The sequence below is a fragment of the Chionomys nivalis genome, chromosome X, assembly GCF_950005125.1.
Source record: "Chionomys nivalis chromosome X, mChiNiv1.1, whole genome shotgun sequence".
Taxonomy (NCBI): domain Eukaryota; kingdom Metazoa; phylum Chordata; class Mammalia; order Rodentia; family Cricetidae; genus Chionomys; species Chionomys nivalis.
This window is the reverse complement of record NC_080112.1, coordinates 5937432-5963814: the sequence shown is the minus strand read 5'-3', so window position 1 is coordinate 5963814 and position 26383 is coordinate 5937432. Positions and strand designations below refer to the sequence as shown.

The window sequence follows — 26383 nt, the reverse complement described above, 5'->3', positions numbered from 1 at the left end:
ATCTCATGTGGAACAGCCAAGTTCATGGGTACCGAGTAAAATGTTCTCTCCTATAGTTGTGATCCTCCCAAACCCTTGACTTCTGGAAAAAGATACACTGGAAAACATGCATTCCTGTTTCTACAGTAGCTGCACAATAGTGTAGCTGAATTCTGAGGATAAAACATTCTGAGGAGTGGAAGCCTGGACAGACCACAACCATCTCATGAACTCCCCAATGACTAACTGGCCCTTGCCCTTTGTACCTCACAAGCCTGCTCTACTTTTTTCATTCATTTCCTGTGAATAGCTCTAAGAGGCCTATAGATAATATGCTAATGCTTCTGCCTTTCTCTCTCCTATCAGAGACAGACAGCTTTGCCCAGACCAGTTAGAAACTGATAATAGATTGAGGATTTAGCAATGATTTGGTCTTCATTCAGCTGTCCTTCTAAGCTGAATCCTTGGGTGACCACTCTTGTGTATCTCAAAGCCCTTGTCCTTTGTGCTTTGGAGAACTGTCAGTGTTCATGGCAAGAGCCTACGTCATTTATTTTTATGGTAAGATGTGTCCACCACCATACCTTGTTTTCTATCAGGAGGAAAGGAGCACATTAGCTAAAAAGGCAAACATTCTTGTGTAATGTCAAGATCTCTTTCATATAAACCGGTCATGTGGATTTGGGGCTTTCAGGATTTCAGACTCTCATGTCCCTGCATCCTTAGGCTGTGTTGACTTGTAAAAGTGTGCAATGTCACTTCTGAGAAATAAACACCCTAGAAAGTAAAAAAAAAAAAAAAGACAGGTAGACCCACCCTTCTAAAGGATGTCAGAGGCTGTACAATTATTTATTCTAAATCTTTATGAAAAGAAAGCCTTAACTCAATTCTGTGGGTCTTCTCTACTTCTATCTTAGAATACTAAGTTATTCAAACTTACTACTCTTAATCACAGGATTTTGTAAATGCTTCCAAAATTGTGATAATATTTTTGATATCTCAGTTAAAAGGAAAAGGAGGATGGATAGCCCTTTATCTCATCAGCTCTGAGCAGAGCTTGCATGGCTTGTTATGAAGCACAGATCTGAAAGTACATGTCAGCAATATTATAGACAGATTGTGGGGCTGGGACTGAGGAGTTTCGAATGTATACAGTACTACATATTCTCTAAAACTCTCATACAGGCTTCTCTCATGGCAGGCTTCTGACATAGCAGAGTAAGTCAAATTAGAGATTAATAACATGGGTAGTTAAAAATAAATCTGGACTGTCCAAGCCAAGGTATGCATGTTACAAGTGGAAAAACAGACTTGGGGTGGGCAGATGGGCAGTAAACTTCACTAGGATCATTCAGGAAGCTCTTGGTAGGGATCAGATGGGACTTAAGCTCCTTTCATCCTATTCTTGCCTGTTGGGCGTCTGTAACTAAAAGAGTAATGGAATATAAGCAGTACCACCACAATCTTCTTTTGCTAAAACATCATTTGAAAAATTGTTGTAACTATCTCATAAGTCTTAACTCCTTGAAGGTAAAGAATTTAATGTTTGTTTGTAGTATTAATGTGTTATTTTATTATTTAGTTACTGCGTGAAATGTAATATACATTTCTGAAAATACACACACACACACACACACACTATTTTTCCTCTTTCAGTCCCACTATGTGTCTTTCATACAATGATTTCCTCCAGCTCCTGTGTTCCTGGAACTATTGCAACAAACTTGAATGTCAAGAAGAATAAGCTTTTTAGGGAAGGAATTTGTAGCATGAATTCTAATTGGTATTAATAATAAAAAAAAACAGAGTCAGATATTAGTGATGAAAGCTGAAAGTTCAGAGAAACAGAGCAGTCAGCTACTAATTCTTACTCTACAAAATCCTCAGAATCAAGGGGGCAAGGTTGTGTCTCTATGAATCATCAGACTGAATGCTTTGAGTTTCTGTCTCCTCCCACCATATAGTCCTCTCTCTGCTCAGTCATAGCCCTTCCTGTCTCTACCTCCCTAGTGATGGGATTAAAGGTGTGCAACTTCCAAATACTGGTATTAAACCTGTGAGACACCACTGCCTGACTCTCTTTCTCTTTGAAACTAGATCAATCTAGTATAGCCCAGGGTGACCATCAACTCACAGAGATGCAGCTGCCTCTGTCTCCTGAGTGCTGGGATTAAAGGTGTGTGCCTAAACGGTCTGGTCTCTATGGTTATCTAGTGGCTCACTCCACACTCTGATCCTCAGGCAAGCTTTATTTGTTAAAGCACAGACAAAGCCAGGCGGTGGTGGCGTACGCCTTTAATCCCAGCACTCGGGAGGCAGAGGCAGGCAGATCTCTGTGAGTTCGAGACCAGCCTGGTCTAAAGAGCTAGTTCCAGGACAGGCTCCAAAACCACAGAGAAACCCTGTCTCGAAAAAAAAAAAAAAAAAAAAAAAAAAAAAAACAAAAAAAAAAAAACAAATAAAGCACAGACAAAATATCACCACAATATCTTGACTTGATCATGTCTGTACCAAGGCTTATGACAATACACTAGTTACTTGAAAGGCAAACTCCTCTGACAGCATGGAATACAATTGAGGTTGGGAGAACATTAGATCAGACAACGCCATTTCTCCCTCTACTTACAGGGTAGCCAATTTCTATGTCTTAAACTGGGCAAAGCAGAACTACCCACAAATTTTTCAGATTTTTTGGAGTCCCAGTCAATAAGCAAGGTATGATTAATGTGGTAGAAATTTGGGTGTTTTGTGATGTTTCCTGGATGAAACTTTTAATGCTTGAGATGACATTATGATTTGTCTGCCCATAGTCAGAATGGCATAGAATGCTGTATTAATTGTAAATATATTCTTTCTCAAGTACTAAAAAGTAAAACATCATTACTTAGCTCTTTTTTTTTCATTAACCATCTTCTCTACATTAAAAGGGGGAGGTATACTTACTTTAGTGTGTCTTTGGAACTGACCCCTAACTTTAAATTCCAACTAAGCATGAAATTTTAAGTAAACAATCTCATTTCTCAGAATACTGATTACTCTATGGCTCTAATAGACATTTGATTACCTGCTCTGTCTCTCTCTCTCCAGGAAGAGCAAAGTAGTCTGGAAGTAAAGAAGAAAGAAGAGATTCTTTAGGGAGGTCCAAGCCAATCTTAAATGCATGCATATATTTTTTTAAAGATGCTTGGTGTTGAGCACAGCTACTCAGCATTAGCTCCAGTTGCAAAAAAAAAAAAAAATACATTTTTGTTTCTGAGCAGGTTCTCATCTCTAGGTGCTGAATGGGCAAACAATCAATATATACTTGCATAAGCCTGCATCTGTGTTCTTATCTCTGGAGTAGTAAGAAGAGACCAATAGATTCATAATTTTCAAGCATTAAAAATGAATAACTGTAGAAGGGAGCTGTGGGCTGCTTCCTGCCACCCAGCTCCCAGCCGCCTGGCTAGCTTATGCCCCAAAATAACAACGCAGAAACTGTATTCTTATAAACACTGCTTGGCCTATTATATCTAGCCTCTTTTTGGCTAACTCTCATATCTTACCTAACCCATATTTAGTAATCTGAGTAGCACCAGTCTTACTGGGAAAGATTCAACATGTCTGACCTGGCAGCTTGCTTCATCGCGTCTGCCCTGGAAAGGAGCAGCATGGCGTCTGCCTCACTTCCTCTTCCTCCCAGCATTCTGTTCTGTCTACTCCACCCACCTATGTTCTGACCTATCGGGCCAAGCAGTTTCTTTATTAATTAACCAATGACCTTCTCACATTAAATAACAATGGAAAGTCTACTGTAACTTGTCGTGTTACTTGTCTAACTCATTTTGAGACGTGAAGAGATTGCTTTAAAGTTTCTACTAAAGATATCCTTTCAGGAAACTATATTTGAACTACATTGCCTCCACTGTAATGTGTCTGTGGCAACATAGGCTCAGTAAGCTGTTTCATGAAATTTCACATTTTCAAATACAAAGAATTAGCTCAAATTGAAAATGCCATGCTATATGCACTTTTTGGATTGTCCAACAAGGCGGCATATTCCATTAGTAATTCAAGATAATATGTTTCATAGCACATGGAGTAAATCCAGAAGAACAACACATGGGTGAAATGGTGTACCTGTGAAATGTGATTTCATTAGTTTCAGTGCCTAAAACACCTTTAAATAGCTCAAAGGCATTCCTGGAAACTGTGCAAAAGGGGGATACAATATGCCTCTGATTACCCCAGTTGATGAAAAGAGCTAACATTTCTCTCCCAGGACAGGGCTTATAACCCCTTAGTTGACTTTGAAAAAATATGAACTATTATTTATTTGCTTATTTTCATTTGGCAAATGAAAGTAGTGTGTGTATTTGTGTGTGTGTTGTGTGAATTATAGCATAGTGATGTACAATATGGAATATGTGCATTGTGGAATAATTAAAACAAGTTAACAAAATAGCCATCATCTCATGTACTACATTAGTAATATTTTATTAATAACATGTTATTATTCTACACAATGAATTCCACAACTTCTTTCTCCTAACAAAAATGTCATAAACTTTGAGAACTCCTTCTTCTTCCTTCTATCTTCTTGCATAATTTAAATGATTATATTTTAGAGACCAGCTGTAATCAAGAAAACCACATACATTTTAAATAGATCAGTGAGTATTGTAAAAACATCAAGTTATTAGAATTCTTTTTGAAATTCTTATTACATAGAGTTACTTTGGGGCAAGTTTTGATGAATACATAAGCAGCACTTGTCATTTGTCATGAATGTTATCAACTGGATACAAATGCTCAAGTCAAAAACACTTGGAAACAGCCTATCTTTTAAGTAGGTTAAGCATCCCTTCTAAATCTTGTGCATTTAATGTACTCACCGCCCCCATTTTAACTGGTGCTGGGGAAAATTCTATCTGTGTCAGTGCTTGTCGGAATAATACTTACAAATTCTGCTTCAACGGAGCTGCTGTGAATGAAGCTGTGAAGTATCTCCTTGCATTACAGCTCTTCAAACATCAAACGCTCTTTTTGAACTGGTTAATTATAGGAGAAAAAGACATGTTTTAATGCTACCTGAGAGTTCTTACTAATATTACCTTTGAAATGACTAATTACGTTACCTGTAAGAACTGAAAAGAAGACTTATGTAACTTACTCATTAAAAAGATATTTACTAACGTTGATCCTTGTATGTCCTTCCCAATACTATTCTTTATTTCCATCATTACACTGATTTTTATATTTAGTGTTTATATATGAAAATGTTTGGTGAAAACTACTCATGCAGACTCAAAATCCGTCATCTCTTTGTTTCTGGAACTGTGACCATGTGGTTTAATTATCCTTGCTTTGGGGGTAAAGCATGTTGGCTATGAGCTCTAAGACTTGAGCAAGATTTGAACAGCACCTCTTTTTCAAAGAATGTTTGAAGAGACTAGAATGTGTGCCTGCTGATAATAGGGGGTTGGGAGACTGTGGGGCTTTTTCCATTTGAAGCTCTGAATGTACTAATACATTGTATGACTGGCATAGAAGAACAAAGCCAGAAATGTCAAAGTAACCTTCTCTGTGAATGAAGGAATACTGTCAGCTGCCTCATCTTTGCAGGAAACAATAACGAGCATGCACATAATCTTGACACTATCTGCTAGGATGCATCAATAGAAGATGAGTTTCAGGTATCCATATTGAAGCTGGTGAGATGTTAGCCTTCCTGGAGCTATCTTATCATACCTGAACAGGATACTGAGAGATAGAAAAGCTATACTCTTCATTCTGGTCACTACGTTTTTATTTTTCTACATCAGCTTCTAGTCCTTGCTTACCTATACACTAATCCTTACAAACCAAGATACCATACAAGTAGAACCTTTTCCTCTATGGTTACATTGTCAAGCCTTGAGTGTAGTTTCTTTACTAGCTTCTAGTAGCAATTTATCATCATCAGTTGTTTTTTAACGTGCTTTAAAGATGTAGCTTTTCTCGGATATTATGTAGAAAGAGAGAGACCTAGGGATGTCCCTATCATATCCTTCTCCCCAGGGAGCCCTACAGAGGAGGAGGCAGAAAGAGTGCAACAGCCGGAGGGGATGGAGGACACCGGAAGAACAAGGCCCTCTAAATCGACTGAGCAAAGCTCACATTAACTCACAGAGACTGATGTAGCAAGCACAGTGCTTGCATGGGTCCATAACAAATCTTCTGTGTAATTAATATAGCTTTCAGTCTAGTTTTTTAATGGAATATCTGAGTGTTTTAACGAGTGGGTCTCTGATTGTTGTGCCTTCTCTTGGGCCCTTTTTCTTCTGTTGGTTTGCCTTGTCCAATTTCTATGTAATGTGGGTTTTTTATTTTTGTTTTTATCTTATGAAATTTATCTTATTATATTGCCATGTTTGGTTGTTATCTTATAGAAGCCTGTTCTTTTCTAGTGAGAACCAGAAAAGGAGTAGTTACAAAAGGGAGGGGAGGAGCAGGAAGGAGTAGAGGGAGGAGAAAGTGTAATCAAAATAAATTGAATAAGAAAAAACTTATTTTTCAATTAAAGGAGGGACTATTCTAATAAAATAATTTAAAAGAATATTTCTTCCTTCTATCCTTCCTTCCTCCATTATGTCTTGATCTGTTTATTTGGAAATGATTGCTAAAGACATGAAGTACACTTACAGTTAGCAATTGTCTTTGGGTTTCTATTGCTGGGAAGAGATATATGACCAAGCAACTCTTAGACAAACATTTAGTTGGGGCTGTCTTATAGTTCAGAGGTTTAGTCCATTATTGCCATGGTGAGAAGCATGGCAGCATGTAGGCAGACATGGTGCTGGAGAAGGAACTGAGAGTTCTACATCTTGATCAGCGGGTAGCAGAAGGAGACTACCACACAAGCCTACCTATGGCATCTGAAACCACAAAGCCCATGCCCATAGTTGCTTTCTCCAACAAAGCAACAGTTCCAACAAGGCCACACCTCCTAATGTTGCCACTCCCTATGAGCCAAACATTTAAACCCAGGAGTCTATGGGGGCTGTACCTATCCAAACCAGCACAGAAATGTAAAAAAGCACACTACACACTATCAAGTAAAGACTAAACAATGTGTGCATCTTCAAAGTAAACATAAGGCTCTCAACAGTATATAACCAACTCTTCCTTGCAGACCTGAGGAAGCAGTCATCATGGAAGGGGCAACATTTAGAGAATAGATAGGACTCTGAGTGGTGGCAAAGGCCACAATAGAACAGTGCTTGCATAAGCCTTGCATGATAACAACAAAAAAGACTGAAGGATTCTGTGACCCATATGGGTACGAGTACCGAAGCGTCTGGATTAGTAGTTTTAGATGGCCAATTAGAGTTAAACTCTGGGGAAGCAAGTTCGTTCCTGTGACATGACCTGGGAGCATTGCAATTAGTTTGGACTTATTTATAAAAGAAAAAAAAAAGAAGAATCATTTTTCAGATTTTATGCTGATACTTTTGGCAATATCTGTCATTTAAACTCCGTTTCACTAGCTCTATTCCCTTTAAACTGAATCAAAACTAAACAGTAAGCCTCATTGTCCCAGTCTGGGTATGAGACATTTTTTTTCTGGCACCCATGCTCCCCACACCCCATTGGTTACCCTGGGCTTGCCATCCTTTTCTGTAGTCTCAACTCACTGTAAGCACTTCAAATAGAATAAATAATTCAATTCTTACTACAAGCCAGACATGCTGGTAATTTGATCATTCATAACGTACAGAGAAGAAAACTGAGAAGTGTAGTCAATAAATAAGGTGCTTCAGAGCTGCCATTAATAACTTAGAAAACTAGTTTGGAGATATAGATATTCTGAGACCAGGGGTCAAACTAGCTCTGATTACAGATGCCCTATTTTAAAGTATATCTTCTAAACAGTGGCTGTCTCCAATCAATGTGCCTAAAATGGGTGATTGCCTTTTTTTCTGTGCTTGTACCAGAACTAGTTGATACTACCCTTTGAGAACATATACCACCCCAAAAAAAGCTATGACAGAGCTCATCCAGAAAAGAGAACGACAATCCTAGATGTCTTTAATCTAACTCTTCCATTTGCATGCTTCTTAGTCTTGTTGAAGTTCCTCTAAGCTTCATTTTCCTCATCTATACAAGGCTGTCCGTCTGTCTGTATGTATGTATGTATGTATGTTGTATAGGAGCCGTGGGCTGCATTCCTGCCGCCAGTCCCCAGCCGCCTGACTAGCTTATGCCTCAAAATAACAACACACAAACTGTATTCATTTAAGCACTGCTTGGCCCATTAGTTCCAGTCTCTTAATGGCTAATTCTTACATCTTGCCTACCCCATATTTAGTAATCTGTGTAGCACCAGTCTTACCGGGAAAGATTCAGCATGTCTGACCTGGCGGCATGCTTCATCGTGTCTGCCTCAGAGAGGAGAGCTATGGCGTCTGAGCTCACTTCCTTTCTTCCAAGCATTCTGTTCTGTTTACTCCACCCACCTATGTTCTAACCTATCAGGCCAAGCAGTTTCTTTATTAATTAACCAATGAAATCGACAGATTGATATATGACACTCCCACATCAGTATGTCTCCTTTCCTCTTCTATGTGTGTGTGATTTTAAAATCAAGCGATTTATGAATCTGTAAATTTACAAAGACAAACACAATTTAAAATTCTCAGTTTAAGTTTCCTTACCAATCACAAACTTAAACTACCCCATTTCTTATGGAGACTATAAATCCTCACAAAGAATGGAATAAACACATGCCAGATAGAACCAAGAGAGCACCAGTCTCCTTGGAGGAAGTTTGGCATAGGCATGTGTCTTCTAGAACAGCAATGGCATCTTAAAATACTAAATAAAATCAAAAGAAAAATAACACAATATTGTTTGTAATATGTCTATGAATCAATCATTTTTGGAACAGCAATTTGTGCTATAATGGCAGAGCTGAGCAATGATGACAAAGACCATATGTTTTCAAAACTCAAAAATATGTATTATTTAGCCCTTTAAGAGAAACGTTAGCTGACCTCTAAAATCTGGATCCCATAGGACTGTCATCCAGGTGGTTATTTAAAAGAACCTTACATGAATTTGCAAATATGGTTTGTTCTTACTATGTACTGGACTATATGGTATTTCTATGCAAAAAATACGGAACTTCATGTCTGGCGACTTTTTTAATATCACATGCAATAACAATTATTGTATGAACATAGATTTTTTTCAGGACTATGATATACGGTTGTATATCTATGTATGGTGACTTTGGCAGCACATAAAAGTGTTTTCTTTATTTGTATATCTTGTATAAAATGATTTAGCCATATTAGCATTAAAATCATGTCAAGAATATATAAAATCAATTATACAAAATTGTGGAGTGACTTCATCCTCCTATTTGCTTTATGCATCACTATACTGATGCACTGAAACAACTAAGTGTTTGAGTATAAAGGCCATCTTAAAAAACAAGTTTACAGAACAAATACAAAACCATGAGTTTTATTCTCCTATCAGATTTTCTTTGATTGACTTTGGAACCTGTGTTTAATTTCCTGATGGTATACAAGTCTAAACTTGCCCTGCATCTTTGTAATAAAATCCTTTAGAGAAACAGTAGATAGAAATATTTGTTTAAAGTTAAGCTGATACAAATGGTTAACAACTCATTTTTATGTATTTAAGAAAGACATATGACATTCTTGATAGTTGAAATTCTTGAACAATTTTAGAGAATCCACTTGGCATAAATTATTTTGAAGTATAATTAATATTTTTCTGCCATATTTGGAAGGTTTTGTTGAACATTCTTTAGTGTTTCTTCATAGCTTTGATAATATTATCAGCATCAATTATTATATTGTGCTGTAATGATCCAGTATGCTATAATTTTTCCCTGAAGGAATAAGAAGACAGATAAGATGAATGTTTTCCTTGCCATTAAATGGCCATAGACTTGTGTGCTTTAAGTTCTGAATTTGCTATGCTTTTCTCCATGGACTCTTATGCTGTAATTTTCACATTTCATTGATGTTTAACAATGATATGACCTCTACAAATAAATTCCCTTCCTTGCCATCTGTAATTTCCTAAGGATTAGTATCTGATTGTTAAACATTTTAGAGACGTTTCATCAAAAAGCAGTTGGTGTTCAAGTGACAGACAGAAAAGGGACAGTGGTAAGGAAGTAAATATGAGAAAGGCACAATGACATATATTTGTATAAAAATGTAATGATAAAATCAGTGATCAGTACACACCAGCATAACTTTTACATGTGTTCCATTGTTTTTCCTTTCTTTCGATTAAATTCATTTTTGACAATTTCATGTATATAGTTCATTGATTGTACTTACTCTCACCAGCCCTCAACTCTCTTACTTTCCATCCACATCAGTCAACATCCTTCTCCTCCATATAGCTTCTTTTCTTACCTCATGCCATTTTCATTTGTGACCCAGTGAGCTTAACCAACAACCAATGTGTAGTAACTGTTTTAAGAACCATTCCTTGGTAACTTGTTCATTGTTTGGTTCACAAGTGAAGACAATGACTAACCCTCCCCTAGAGTCCTTCAGTTGTCAGTATTTCAGAAGGTAAGGTAGCATTCCATGACCCCCTCCCCAATCCACAATTGGCTTTTGACAGACCTTTCTAATGCAGGCCAATGCAGGCAACCATAGCTGCTATGAGATTCTGTTTGCAACAGCTGTGTTGTTTCTTGAAGAGAACATTTCACAGTCCTTCTCCCTATCTTTTGACTCCTACAGTATTTCATTCTCTTCTGCAGTGTTCCCTGAACCTTTGAGAGCATGGCATAAATGTCTTGTTTAAGGCAGAATATTCAACTGTCATTCTCAGCATTTGGGCAGCCATTACTCTGTATGCACTTCTACTCATTGCAAATATGAGCTTCCATAATTAAAGATGAGTGGGAGTGGCATTTGTCTATAGGTATAAGCATAAATATTTAGAATGCAGTTTGGTGTTATATTAGTTTGAGTAAACAATATTGAGCCCCTCCTTTGGCCAATAACCTTTCTAGCCCATGTGTAACCGGGAACTGCTCATTCATTTCCAGACTTTTCAGACCCAAATAGTCAAACAGAAACTATATTAATTACAACACTTTTTGGTCTATTGACTCGGCTTCTTATTAACTAACTCTTATATCTTAAATTAACCCATTTATATTAATCTGTGTATCAACACAAGGTTGTGGCCTACAGGTAAGGTTCTGGTTAGCATGTCCTTCTCCTTTGGCAGCTACACAGGGTCTCTTTGACTCTGCCTATTCTATCTATATATCTCTGTTCAGATTTACTACCTAGCTTTACTCTACTAAGCCATTGGCCAAAACAGCTTCTTTATTAATCACTAATAATAAAACATATTCATACCACACAGAGGGGAATCCCACATCACCCATGGATTTTTGTTCAATGTTTATATTAACAAACAAAAATATTTAATATTTCTATTATTTGTAGAAGCCTTTGAGCAGTATGCTTTACACATAGTCTAGTTATGCTCTTTAGCTGAGAGGAATTTCCTACTACTTTTTAATTGTAGTTTTCTAGAGTGACCATCAAGAAGCCAAACCTATTGTGAAAGTACAATAAAATAGACTGAAAACTTCACTTTCAGCTAAAGTACAACACTGCCATATGGTTCTTTGCTTTTTTTTTTGTTGTTTTTTTTTTGTTTTGTTTTGTTTTGTTTTGTTTTGTTTTGTTTTGTTTTTCGAGACAGGGTTTCTCTGTGGCTTTGGAGCCTGTCCTGGAACTAGCTCTGTAGACCAGGCTGGTCTCGAACTCACAGAGATCCGCCTGCCTCTGCCTCCTGAGTGCTGGGATTAAAGGCGTGCGCCACCATCGCCCGGCTCTTTGCTTATTTTTTTTAAAGAAAAGAAATGCTGTGATTTTCTTCTTCTCTGTAGTATAAGATTCACCCTAATGAATACATTATTCAAAGCAATGACTCCGAGAAAGCCAATTTTATATCAACTTTTGTTAAGTGCTATTGATGGAACCTGGGACCTTGCTGCTTTGCTGCATAGCCTTGCCAGTTCTCTACTGAGTCTCCACTACTGTGCATGACCTGATGTATTTGTTACTTTTCTATTGCTATGAGAAAATACATGACCAAGGCAACTTACAGAAGGAAGGCTCTATTTGGGCTTATGGTTCCAGAGGGATAAAAATCCATCACTATCATGGCAAGGAAGTATGGCAGCATGCAGGTTTGAATAATGAGAGAGCTCTTATTTCCAACCTTAAAGAGAGAACTAGAATTAGCACATGAACTTGAAACATCAAAGTCCACCCCTGTGATATCCTCCACAAAGTCACACACCTCCTAAACCTACCTAAGCAGCAAAGTGTTCAAGAGTCAGAGACCGTAGGGGACATTCTCTTTCAAATACTCCTGAGCACTACTATAATGCTTTTGCCTGCCAAATTTGTCAAGATCTGCCACACTCTCAGCAAGACTCATAAGTACAAGTCTCGATTTCTCAAAACAGTGAATTAATTTTGTGAAGGGTGATTTTCAAATAAAGTCTAAATCCTTTAAATAATATAGTCTACTAACATATTTCAAATTACTTCCTATATCTCAACAGACTTGTAATAAAGTTTTGTGAACACCTCTGTTGAACTAATTTAAAACTTCTACATTTTAAAAGTGGGTTTTTTTTTTTACCATGGGAGAAACTTGACATATTTATTAATTACAATCATGTTTACACTTTTACAAAAACCATGATCATGTGTTTAGTTGAACCAAGTACACTTAACTTTTTTAGAGGCATCATTGCTTAGCTAAGTAATAAATTCTCAACTTGAATTTTATACATATGGATCATTTGTTCTCATGTGGGACTCATGTTCAAATAGACATGATCTTTACTGTTAATTATAATTAGGTGACAATTTTTATCTTGTGGCAGCAGCCTTGGTTAGTAGGTACAAATATAGCTACATACAGAAGTTTAACTAATACAATTGTTAACAGTGATTTCTTATTTGCAAACATTAACAAGATTATATCGTCAGCAATAACAGGCAACTCTCCTCACACTCATATCATTTTAGTAATGTCTCTATTATATGTTTTTTCTTACAGGAATCTCAGCATCTGACTCCAGGATTTACCTTACAAAGTAAGTGATTTTTATTTTTTTGTTTTTTTCAACTCCTTATGCCAGTAACCCATATTCTTAGTTCCCTTACTTTTCCCTCTTTTCTACTTAATGTCATTATAGTATGAAAGAGTGATAATAATGAAAGGTTACCTGGTGATTTACCGTTCTAGTTTCTCTTTTTCATCTATTATTATGGCAGAAGACTGTAAAATTATCTGGGAGGGCTGCACACTTAGAAAGTAATTTAATTCTGAATACTCACTTACAAGAGAAGCATGAACAGTAATTGTTTGTGTCCTTTCTATTCAGAGTGGAGTGACCCGACCAGCAGAGCTTCTACAAAGTCAGTGTCATTGAAGTCGTGAGTATTTGGCCTCCCAAAGCAGGATTTTTTAGGGCATTTTGGCACGGAATCAGCACCAGGATGCTGAGCAGCCTCTCCTTTGTGGTTTCTTTTTTGAGACTATGAACTTTATTCTCAGTTTCATGTTAGTGGGGGTTAATCAAATTTTCATTAGCTTACTATGTTTCAGCTACCATAACATATATACCATAAGCTGAGAAGTTTATCAATAGGAGACAAGGATTTCTAAACATTGTAGATTCTAGGAAGTCAGAGGTAAAGTCACCAGTACAAATGGTATCTGCTGAGATAGCTATATTCTCACTATAAGCTCTTGTGGTAGAAGTGGAAAGAGGTCTCTCTGAAGTGGCTCTTGTAAAGACACAAATTCCATTCATGAAGGCTCACCTTAATGACAGAATTCTCTCTCTGAAGTCCCACCCTTAGTGCTGTCATTTCCAAGTAAGGAAGAGAAATATGTATTTTGAGTAGATAGAATCATTTGAACTAAAGTACCTGTGATCAGCAAGAAGAGTAAAAATGAATGTGGTTAGTAACCAGCTCTCTAATAATGTAGACACACTTAGGGCCAATACCTAAAACCAACTGTGACTCCAGTGAAAAAAATCTAGATATTACTTTCGCCCATTTTGATGAGGCATTGAGCTTCATGTAACTATAGCTAAGCAACAGCCAGTTGGAACTCCTAAGGGCAAAGAATGGATGTGAAAAGGCATCTGGCTTGATCTAGCCAATTAGTTCAATACCCCACTGATTGCAGGTCATCTGTCATCTGTGCATTGCAGCCAGACAAGGACAGTCAGAAAGATGAGAAAAAGATGCTATGGAACCAGATCAAAGTTTAAAAGTCAGAGTCCTGCAATTCACTCTGCACTGTCTTCATTTTTTAATATCAACAAAAGGAGGGCTTTATAAAAACCAATTTCCTCAGGTTAACTAATATAGATTTTTTAAAATATCCATTTGCCCAAGAGCTTATCAGTGGAGTATTTCTATCATAACTTCTTTCTTTCCTAATAATAGAAAATGGAAATAAATTATGTACTTGAAATTTTTGAAAATGAAATAATTCATGACACACAAGTGGCCTTATGACACACTTGAAGGGAATTGCTCACCTTTTGGAAGATCATAAATAATTGCATAAAACAGCTAGGAATGACTTCAAATACACCGAGACACCAGCATAGTCAATAGTGTTTCCGTTCCATATTCTCATTCAGTGTAGTAATTTAATCTCAAAGCACTGACCTGATCACCCGTTCTTTTTGTTTTGCTTTATTTTTTTGTTTTGTTGTTGGAAGTGACCTGTACCTTGTAATTAAAATCTCAACTTTAACAACCAAGAGTCCTCGATTTTAAAGCACAAGACAAAACAAGGAAGAGGAATAATAAAGCCATGTTTTTGATGTGATGGTCACATTAATGGTAATGAATAAATAAAAATCATCTCTGATATTGTACATTTCATCTTTTCCATTAATCACATGAACTGCTCTTTTACTTCAGAATGAATGAACCTTAGATCTTACTTCCAAATTGCCACTCCTATATTATCGTTTTCCTACTAAAAATAATAAGATACAAAAGAACACATTTGAGGAGTCAATGTAAGCTTGCAAACAAGGAATAGTATAAACTTGTATTTTAATGGCAAAATGAACTTACTCCTAAAGGATGTACATTAGAATTCCATTGTGAAATGTTACTTACCAAATATATCATATATTTAAATGTTTTAATAGTCTAAACCTAACACAGGGAAACTCACCAAGAGTTGCTTAGGATTGGAGGCTGCATTTCTGAGAACAGCATTTTACTGCATAGGGTATAGTATAGATGGTGAGACTAAAATTCTCTGTAAAAAGAATCAAAAAGACTTGAGGGTACTAAGTCCATTTTATGAATGAATCTCTTCCAAGTATTGTCCATCACATTGTAATTGGAATACTTCCCTTCTTTTGGCAAGATATGGATTTAAAACAAGAAAGGTCATAGTTGTAATAAAAATATTTTTATTTTAGCTTTCAAACACAGTCATTATTATTATTTTTTATATTTTATTGTGGTATATTTTTAAGCCAACTTCTAGGATTTTACATTTGGCAGGGTAATCCCGAAGGTGATTAAGAACATTCTGAGAAGAAAAAAAAAAAAGAGCATTCTGAGTGTAGAGCAACTGCCAATATTTGGAACTCGGTAAGAAATAACTCCCAAGACAGGCAGGCTTGAAGATATGCCTACTCATGGGTAGCAAATATCTAAGGCACACCACCTACTGCTTTGTACAGTGGAGAGAGATTAGAGCCTTGGAAAACAGAATTCCTTAATTACTGAGATCATCTATTCATTTTGCTCAGCTTGGTTTGCTTTGCCTGCTGGACAAGATGTAGATCTTCCATTCAAGTGTGAATTGTTTATAAGATTTGCACCTATGGGCACCAAGCCTGTATGACATACCTCAATGGCTCTGAGTTTTGGCTTGTGACTATCCAGACTCCATATTTGTACTTGACATTTGCTGCTCTTTCTATGGGAAAGCTTCAGCACTTAACTGACCTTCTAGAGAAGTGGGTATTTTCCCATTCATTTGCTCTACTTTGTCGACATATAGTACTTCTATCAGCTCATGATAAGTAAAGAAAATCTGACTGGGTGAATGTAGAAGCCTCTGCTGCTAACGCAGTCATGGAATTTGAGGGAAAACATTGGATGTAAAATATGTAAGTTTAAGACAGTGTAATTTATCTTCACTTGAAGGTAAATAGAGTCCCTTAAATGAAATTAAGCAACTTAATGAGTAAATGTATATACAAATATGAATACCCCCACAAAAGCTTGTTAGATCCCAAATATAAGCATACTCTTTAGTAATTAAACAACATAAAAGTGTGTTTAACTTTAATCCTTAATACTTTCTAGAGGATTGAAGTCTCAGCAGTCAGCCGCCCCACTGCAAGTCCTCAGCCTCTGTGAGTCTCTTATTATAATTGCTAAAATGTCCTTACTCAAATCTCTTAAATACAATAGTTTCTAATCTCCTTCATAAACAGCTTGTGTTCCTCAAACAGGGAAAAGCTTAAGAGTTAGAAGGTCAAGTTATTTTTCTCAGAAATACAGAGTTGTATATTTGAGCACAAATATCATATCCATTCTGTATGTATTACTTACTTGATTCAGATATACTACTTTATTGCATAATATAATCATCAAGCACTTGCCACTACAGCATTCTTATTTGCCTCTTTATGTTTGGGTTTGGTTAGGCATTTAGAAACAACAACAGTAAAAACAACAGATGAGATGTATTTAGTTACCCTGAGAAGAATTCTAGATAACTTCCATGAACCCAAAAGTGTTCATTCAGTTAGCCTTTGAACACAGTTGTTTTGTGAGCACTGTTGAGAAGATGACAACTCTAGATATTAGTCAAACTAATATCTAGTCTTTGTCAAACTTGGTTATTAGCATTTGGACTCTGTTCAATCGGAAACCATCCAGAAACCCTCTTATCCAAGCAACTCTGTGTTTTAAGGCATACTATTGAGAGTGTCTGGATAGTTTACATACAAGCCCCAATATAAAGTCAGATGTAATCATCATGCTTTTTTTTTCCCTGCCATAAAACCAATACCTCTACTTAGAGTGTTGACTATGTGTTTGAAAACAATCATAAATTCATAAAAATGATGACAAGCTATTTGAAGTCAAACTTACTGTGTCCAGCAACAGTTTCCACATGTGTAGTTAACATGTTTGTTGCATGAACAAATGCATGCATGAAATTCTAGGTAGTAGGAAAGGAAGCTATGCTCTTACATGAGGGGCAGAAACCTCAAATAATGACCACTGTGCTTTTGAGCACACCTGTCCTGATGATCTTATCAGTCATCCTGAAGCTATAATAAATACAGTCTATCCTGAAAGTTTATGCAGTCCACTTGGAAGATAAATTATTCATGCACCTCTATCTTAACATCACATTTTGGCTACAAAGAACTATTCAAGTAACTGTTCTTCAGTTAAAATAGTTTCAATGCAGACTATGAGCCTTGTGTGTTTAAATATTCTTCATTTCCTACAAGACTATTCTTTTACATGCACTCTGATGGGTTCAGGAATTAGATACTACAAATGTGACCTTTTGTCCAGGCTTGTTGGTACATGCCTATAATCCCAGCACTTGGGGCATGAATACAAGAGGATCAAGGGTTTGAGGTTTAAGGCCAGCCTGGGTCAAATGAGACTCTGTCAAAAAGAAAAATTAGAGAAATAAAGGAGAAGAAGATGTTGGAAGAGGAGAGAAAGAGAGGATATTAGTCTTTTTGTATCCTGATACAAACCTTGATTTGTAGAGCTGGTTGGTAAATATAGATCCCACAAGAAATTATACCTCTCTGCTTTGTAAGATACAAAACTGGTAAAAATTGCTTTATTTAACTCAACTATCATCATCTCTAAATTGTCTCTAAATGTTAGGAGGAATTCATTACCATGGAGAACAGGAAGCTTATAAGAATGTGTTTTTCAGAATGCTATAATCAATAGAAAGAAAACATTATTTTTAGACGAATTTTCACCAATTTAACAACAAAAATTCCTCACATTCATTATAGGCATGGCCATCCTTCTGCCAAAACTTTCATCATGGAAAATGTTTCCTTTGAGAATTTTACTTGAGATTTATGAACTGCTCTGCTTTATTGCACAGCAATAACCCACATTCTTGAGCAATTTCAGATATTCTTTTGTAAGTAGACTATTTGGTCTGCTACTTGGATGCAATTTGGTAGCAAAATGGCTATGTGATGTAGCAGAAAAGTGGTTTCTTCATCAGATTAATCCTTAATCAAAATATAGAATATGATACTTGAAATTCAGAAATGCTAATAATCACTTTGAGTTAACCCAACAACTTAATTTCCTGAAAAATCTAGTAATTGTAGTAACTTTCAGTAGTTACAGTCATTCTTATTTTTTGAACTAAAAAAGTCATGCCAACACTTGCTTTTAACCTGTCTTGTATGCCCCGTGTCTCACATCCTGCCAACTTTTCCAAAGAACTTAATATATTTTGGGATGTTCTCCACTGTGTCAGGACAACCACCTGGGATCAGAGAAAACAAAATTTGGCAGTCTGTTCAAGCTGTGAATTAAAGGTAATTCACAGTTTAAAATGAAGCAGCATGAGGTCCTTAAGAAGAGTAATCAGACATCAAGAGGATTTTATATTGAGGGTTGTATATTGGCTAATGTTTCAACAAGCAATATCAGCATTTGCAAGGATCATATCAAGCATGCTGAAGCTGTTGTAGTTTGATGGTGCCAGAACTGAGACCTGGAGCTCCTTTAAGAGGAGTTGGAGTTTTCTACATTCACCATCACATCTTTTTACTTACCTAATGTAATTAAAAATCATGTTTTATTTTTGTGCTGTGGCTCATAGGTCCAAAACTCTTAGCAGTCAAACATTTTAGATGGATTTTAAGAATACCTATACAATTTAAAAAAATGTTTTCCCCTCTCTCTTTGGGAAAAATTGGGTACCTCTTCTATTTGATTTGTATCCATATTTAAATTGATTGATTGATTGATTAATTGATCCATCCATCCATCCATCCACCCGTCCATTAAGGTTTTCATTTCTCTTAACAAATATGCGTTCAGTACCTACTATGTGTAAATCACTGGGTCGGACACTGTAGCTCAGGGTAAATACTGCCCATCTTTGTTGCAAGGAGCTCACAGTCTCAGTAAAATTAGAAATCAGTAACTCAACTAATTCATTCTTACGGAGTATCTTATATGTACCAGGCCTTTCCAGTCACTTGTTCTGTGTACAGCCAGCCTATGCTGTTGCTTATTATTACAAAAGCAAAAGCCAAAGCTCAGAGTCACTGAGTAAGATACCCAAAGCACTAGTCTTGCAAAGGTTAAAGCTGGGACTTACTGCAAAGCACGTGATCTTATTACATTAGGGCCTAACTTTGGGTACTTCAGAAGTAGCATTTGAAGTCAGGTATAATATTAATTAAGAATTGGGCCTAATCTCAATGCAGACCTATATGGTAGGCATCAATTTAGTTAAAATCAGGCATCTACATAGTATTGCTAAGCTGAGTCTTCCATGTATTGCATATACTACACATGGCAATGTAGAAACTCTGGAAGCAGATTCTTCTTCATCTCAGAGACTGAAGACAGATTACATCACTAAGACTGTAAAAATGTCCCCTACAGTGAGACGGGAGGATCTATGCCCTCAAGGGACTTACATCATCATGAAAGATCTAAGATAGATTGTTATGGCATGTGATGCAAACATTTCTCTCTGGAAAACTCCATTTTCATACTAAAACAAAGCAAAGATAGAACTAGTACACAGTCCTACTTTTATGAGACATTTAAACCTCTCCTTCACGCCTAGCAACCTATTTGATGATAAATGGTAAACTAAAAATACTCCCTTGTGTTATTAACCACAGTAACATATTTCAGAGTTTCCATCAGTGTTTTGAACTGTAACTAGCATTGAAGTAAATAATACTGTTAAGAGTGCATAGAATGAATAACAGAAAAAATTAAAATAATTTCAGTAGCGTAATTAAATAGGGTGCCGTGATAACACACACATGCACACACATTCTGTATTCCAGAATTTGAGGGTCGTCTAATGCTGTCTGATCTAATAAGATGAATGTGGACACATGTGTTCTTTACTTACTAGTTTGTGAATACTGCAATCAGAGATGCTTTGTGCATACGAAATTTTAAAGCACTTCCATTCACTCTATTAGCCTTCTGTGAGCAATAAGAGCAGTTTTGTTAAAGAACCAGGTAGGAAGAGACCAGACATAGGAAAGCTAAGATACCTGCTCAAATTCTCCTACCTAAGGAGTAGTCAAGACTAGAAGTGAAAACAAGGTTTGCCCACTAGAATATGCTGCCTTGTTTCCAGATTTCCCAGATGAGTACAAATCCAGAATTTGTATAAAATCCTGATAAGTCTTCCAGTCCCAGGTGTAGAAAATATGTCAGCAGAGTAGACATTCCACATAGATCATTCCTAGAAATTAAAAAAAGAGAAAACTGTTAAGAATATTTCTTAGAACGAGCCTCTCCACTGATGCAAATAATTCCAATCAGACCAAATTAGACCAAATAAAAGACACCTATGTTTAATAGATTACCTTACTCCTGGGTGGCACCAGAAAAGCATGGTGAGGGAAAGTGACAGAAAAGGAGACTGCGCGTAACCCGGAAACCACATGTTCATTTTCTGGGGGGAGGGGGAGGAGTCACCACTTGGCGGGCTTTCCCAGAGGTGGAGTCAGGACTAAGGCAACTCCCAGGGGAGCAGGCTTGAAATGGATGCCAGGGGCTGGAGTTGCTCTTCCAACCAAACATCCCAGACTCCTTGAATATAGAGGTGTTGGCTCAAATCTGGCTACTTCCTGTGGGCATGGGGCGATGCTTCCAACCAGACATCCCAGACTCCTTGGATATAGAGGTGTCAATGGGCTGGGGTCTCATTTCCAACCAAACATCCCAGACTCCTTCGATATAGGGGTGTCAGAGGGCTGGGGTCTCACGTCCAACCAAACAAAACCCCAACTGAGATCAGACTAGATGAAAAGAACTATGGTCCCTATTTTTAACCTATTTGTTCTGCTTTTCCATTCTATCGAGCATCTCATAACCAGGCAGAACCTTTGCCACAATGACATTATTGGGAATGTCATGCTTTAAAGGCTCTGCTCCTGACATATTTTCAGAGCTGTTAAAAGCCTTTGAATTTTATTGCCAAATGGGGGACAATGTTGGTAGAGTACCACAGATGCACAGACAATTACAAGTGGAAATCAATCGAAAAATTAGACAAATGCCTTTCTTTGTGGTTTGTCCATTTCTATTAACAATATGCACAAAAGGAAAAAAAAAGTCTCAAAGCTATCTGATTGACATCCCCAAAGATGCTGCCAAGAGGCTTGGAGGGAATAAAGTATGATTGTATTTGCTCCCCTGTGGAATATCTACATCTAGAACTTGCAAGAATAGCACTTTATTACACTGCCATGTTCTTAATGGAGGGACCAGGGTGCCTAAGAGAATGATGTTAGAAGGAAAGATGAATATCACTCCCATGATTGTCTTTCCAGGTCTCTGGTATGTCCAAACAGACATGCATGTCTGCTCAATCGGTTCAGCTACTCATGTGTTGCATTAGCCAGGCCTGTCTGGTGCTCTTTGTACCAATCCATTGAACAGGTTCACATATTTAATCACATTGCATTCTCATGATACCCTGAGAGGTAGATATGATTTAACCAATTTTATGGAGAAGGAAATTTCATCTCAAAGAAATTAAATGACTTTCTGAAAAATCACAGAAATTAATCAGAAAGAAATTAAATGACTTTCTGAAAAATCTCAGAATTAGTTCTAAAGGGAAGTGAAATTTTCTCTAAGATTCTTGAATTTATAACTCAAATTACAGATATAAAGTTATAAGTTGACTAACTTGTTTAGCATTATGCAATATTTATAATTGTTACAATTGGACTTTACTAAATTCTCCAGGCTAAGAGCTATGATCTCTACTTGTGAGAGTTACTCAAATTGCAGCTCTCTGAAGTATTCTGTTCTATACCCTGGTGAATTAACTGAGTGCTTTTCTTAGCATTTGTCTCTTCATTCTCAGACTCTTTGATGGACTGTGTTGTCTTCAGATGAGCCTATGCACAGTCTTTGAAGGCAACTATTCCCAAAGTCCCTCTCCTGTTGGAAATGAGAGTCATATTCAGAGAGGTTCAATGAGGTTTCCAAGTTCAGACAGATACTAGTATTTGCAGTTGCTCAGTCCCAAGCATTTAGGCTTATAGCTGAATGCTCTTTCTGCTGTTTAGCATCATTTTTCACAAATGTTGTGTCAATGTGCTTGGAATCAAGGGATAAGCTGGCAATGCTGCCAGAGAACAACTGATTTAAATCTATAATGACAAGTGCCACACCCCAGTTATATTTTCTCATATGTTCCTTAATATATAAATAATGATTCATTGGGACATGGTTAATGTAATGATTCTTCAAGTACTTACAGAATAATCTGAAAACTTAAAAAAATCACGTGCTTCATAAAAGTTCATGGTCATACAAATGGAATTTGGGGTTGGGCCTGCTTTTGTCTTCATTCTTTTTCATGGTGCTTTTTATTTCTGAGATTGAAAAGGACCTACAAAGTGACCTTACTTGCTCTTTACTAGTGGATTAAAATTCCAGGTTGTTACTATGGTAACTGTACCTTAGAAAATTAGACCCTGACAGAGTCTCTAAGAAATTTAGAAATGCTCTGCTGCTGTGAACTTTGACAGCTTCTTGATGAAAATAATATGTATGTCAATTGATTAGAATGTGTTTGTATGTGTTAGAGAGGGAAGACCAAGATTACTTATGGGTAGATTTTTTTAAGTGTTAAAAAAGACTGGCTTCAGTTTGAAGAAAGCTGTTTTCTCCGTGAAATTTAAATCAACTTTAGCTCAATTTATGCTATTCAGAACGAACCATGATGTTCAGCATTCATGGTGGCAGGAAGTCAAGATGCACAGTGAAGATGTGAAGATAGAGAAGATATCCCAGATAGAGGTATATCCCAGACAAGCATCACTAACCCTAGGAAGTAAATACCAGCTACAGTCAAAACAGATTGCTGTGTCTAGGCATCTGAGTACAATGCAGAGAAGCAGTTTGATAGACTTTCAATTCAAAAGGACAAGCAGTTGCTGATGCCCCTGGTGGCATAAAGGCCTGAATCCTATGACTGTTCTCCAAGTCATAGAAACAAAGCAAAAATATAATGAGTCTTATCTCTCAGGAAGATTAAGAACTAATTCAATGGTAATTTTCAGGATTTCATTGTACATTTCTGTCCCAAAGCAAACTTGGCATGGTAGACTTTGCAATGAGTTATGAGTACATCTGTGGTTCCATGGCAACATGTTTTTGTTTCTTTAGACCGAGTGGTCACGTTGTGGTGACCTTAATTTATAAAATTATTTTCATTGCTACTTCATAGTTGTAATTTTGCTACCATTATGAATCGTAAATGTAAATATCTATGGTTTCTGATGGTATTAGGCAAACCTTGTGAAAAGTTTGTTCAATCCCCAAAGGGACCACAACCCACAAGTTGGAAACCATTGTTTTTGCCCCTCTTCTCTCTCCCCTCTTCATCTTTTCATCCTCTTGTTCCATTCTCTTCCTCTCTCTTCTCCTCTCTTCTTTTCTAACATGTCAATAATAGGAGTTTATTATTTAGTCTTAATGATAAGAGTTTCTTACTCTCAGAAAGGAGCAATTTTGAAGTAGAAACTAAGAAAGTTAACATACATCTACATACAATGGATATCAAGCAAATAATTATTCTTGGAGAATACTAAATAGTGTGATTAAGGGAGTAGAGCTATGGAAATTCTCCTCCACTTGTGGTAGGAGAGTACTTTGAGAGGAGTAGCTCTTTCTGAATTCTTGTTTATAATAATCAAAATGAAAATCACCTTAAACACAGATATGCATGTTTGATACTTTACAACCTCTCATGCTTAGATATAGTCAAGCACATTATTACAGTGATGTTTTACTTTTATTTCATTGTTGTATTAAAAAATAAAAGATAAGACATACTAAGTTCTAGACTCGATATTGCATATTTCATCTGAATTATAAAATTAACTAGTTACAACTCAATGGCATGTATTCATTGTGATCATCCACACTTTACTCTTGAATAACCAATATGCATGAATCCATGATTTTTCCTGTGTTTGATTCTGAAAGAACCCCTTTAGCCTGTCCTTCTTGCCTGTCCATACAGTTTCCAATCCACGGTACACCTGAACTCAATTTTCCCTGACCAAGGCAATACCTTTTCAGAGATAAGACAAGGGGACAAGAGAAAACAGTGGAGGAAAATAATCATTTGGGCAAAAACATTTTGTCTTCTAAATACATTGATGCAAACATTTTTAAAACCATAATTTGTTGCTTGGTTCATATGTTTGTGAATGACTACATTTGAAATATCATAATAAAAGTGTTGGCAGTTTTCTAATGAAGTAGAACAGAATCATTTTCTGAATTTCTAGGTCTTTGAATGCATAAGATAAATCATCTGGATAAAAAATGCAAATAAAGTTTCATTCTGTGAAATAAACAGTCTACCCTCCTTGCCTGGACATATTTTTCCTGATCTCACATATATTCTCCTGTTTCTTTGGTCTACAAAGACATTTTCAATTATGCATTTAATTATTATAAGGCTTGACTATGAGTCTCCTAAGAAATAAGCTATCTTTTTGCTTGGAGGAAAGATAAAGTAACATTTCAATAGACTTCAAAAATAAGAATGGAATCTCAAAAGACACACATTGTAGAACACACTGTATATCAAAATATATAAGTATGTAATTGTAACTGACATAGTAAACACATTGCAGAGTGAACTATGAAAAATAATCCACGAAGGTGTTATTTCCTTTATTCCTACGTACTCAGTAAAGAGTCTATTGCCATAAAGTAGATGTACACTGTTTAAAAATATTTGTGCATGTGTGTTTTAGCTTGTTTTCTTTAGACCCAATGGGATATTTTTTCTTCTCTTTCTAGAAAAACTACACAGTAAGGAATTTAGCTAAGTGGCATATTGAGTAAAGGTCTAAAGTGGTTTTTAGAAGATAATGGTTTTGAGCAATGAAATGTCCTTAGCAATTTGATTCTGAATGTGGCATAAATTAACTTGGTAAAGTAGAATCAAAAGAGGTTCAATTAAATCTTTCCAGCCTGCCATATAACTTGTCATTTCACACCCAGTGCATTCACTACTGACAGCTTTATTCTAAGCCTAAAACAGTAAGTAGAATAAGTATACTAGTATAAATAAACAAATTTCCATGTTGTTTTCTGTTAAAATCCAGAAGCCCAATTAAAATATGATACAATAATAGCTATTCTTAAGCATGTACCTTTCTATTGCGCTCATTAAAAATTATAGGTCTGAACTATAGTAACCTGGCTTTTCAAATCATATCTAAATTGTGATTGTCTTTTCAGTGTAGAAGAAAATTGATAATGCCTGTTAAACAAAAGAGAGATGGTAGATGAGATGCCTTATGACACACTCTGCAAACATCTAAGAACACTTTTGCTTTAAAATTATTAAGTAGTTTCCAAAACTTTAATATACAGCATAAGACTCTTGGTTTGATTCCAAGGAGGTAACGGGCCACAAACACAAAGATTTTGAAGCATTGCTTCCTATAAATAGAATTCCACTTCTTTGTAAAATAAAAAGCAAGCAATATATTAGTTAAATTGTGGTAAATGTCTGTTTGAACAGAATTGAGAAAATACACATGCATGTGCCCAACTTATTATGCTTTAGATTGACTGTATGATGTTTATCATTGAATCATTATGATGCATAATTTTATGTCAGAGAAAAAGAAAAGCTGTATATAGATGTTTCCCCACTTGACACAAAGCTGTCACAAAGATCCTAGCATATATTTTCAAATATATGAAAAGGTAATTTTTCACCCTTAAAAAGAATCCTTCACTTTGAAAATAATTTGCTACAGGTTTCCTCTAAAGTCTAAGCTCATCTCATGCATTTACAATATGGCTTAATTTTCAAAGCATCAGTTTACAATGCACTTTCCAGAAATAAATCTATTGTGCAAATCGATGCTTATTTGCATAAGACAAAGCAAACACATTTTCATAAAAAATATAGAGTAGGTGGTTTATAGTTTCTTCATCATTAATATTAAATATTTATAGTCAACCAGCTTTTGTTAACTCAAGTAGAGATGGAAATGCCACAGGCAGCCTCAGAGGTAGTTCCATAATGCTCA

General features: G+C 36.3%; 1 protein-coding gene across 2 annotated transcripts in view; it reads left to right on the top strand.

Moving 5' to 3' along the window:
- The window catches only part of Aff2 (ALF transcription elongation factor 2), a 563721-nt gene that overhangs the window by 386827 nt on the left and 150511 nt on the right, over positions 1-26383 (top strand). For both annotated transcript variants that reach the window (XM_057759263.1, XM_057759262.1), the window contains exons 5-6: positions 13093-13129; positions 13421-13454. In XM_057759263.1, the coding sequence (XP_057615246.1) occupies positions 13093-13129; positions 13421-13454 (71 nt within the window). The remainder of the gene's footprint in view (positions 1-13092; positions 13130-13420; positions 13455-26383) is intronic.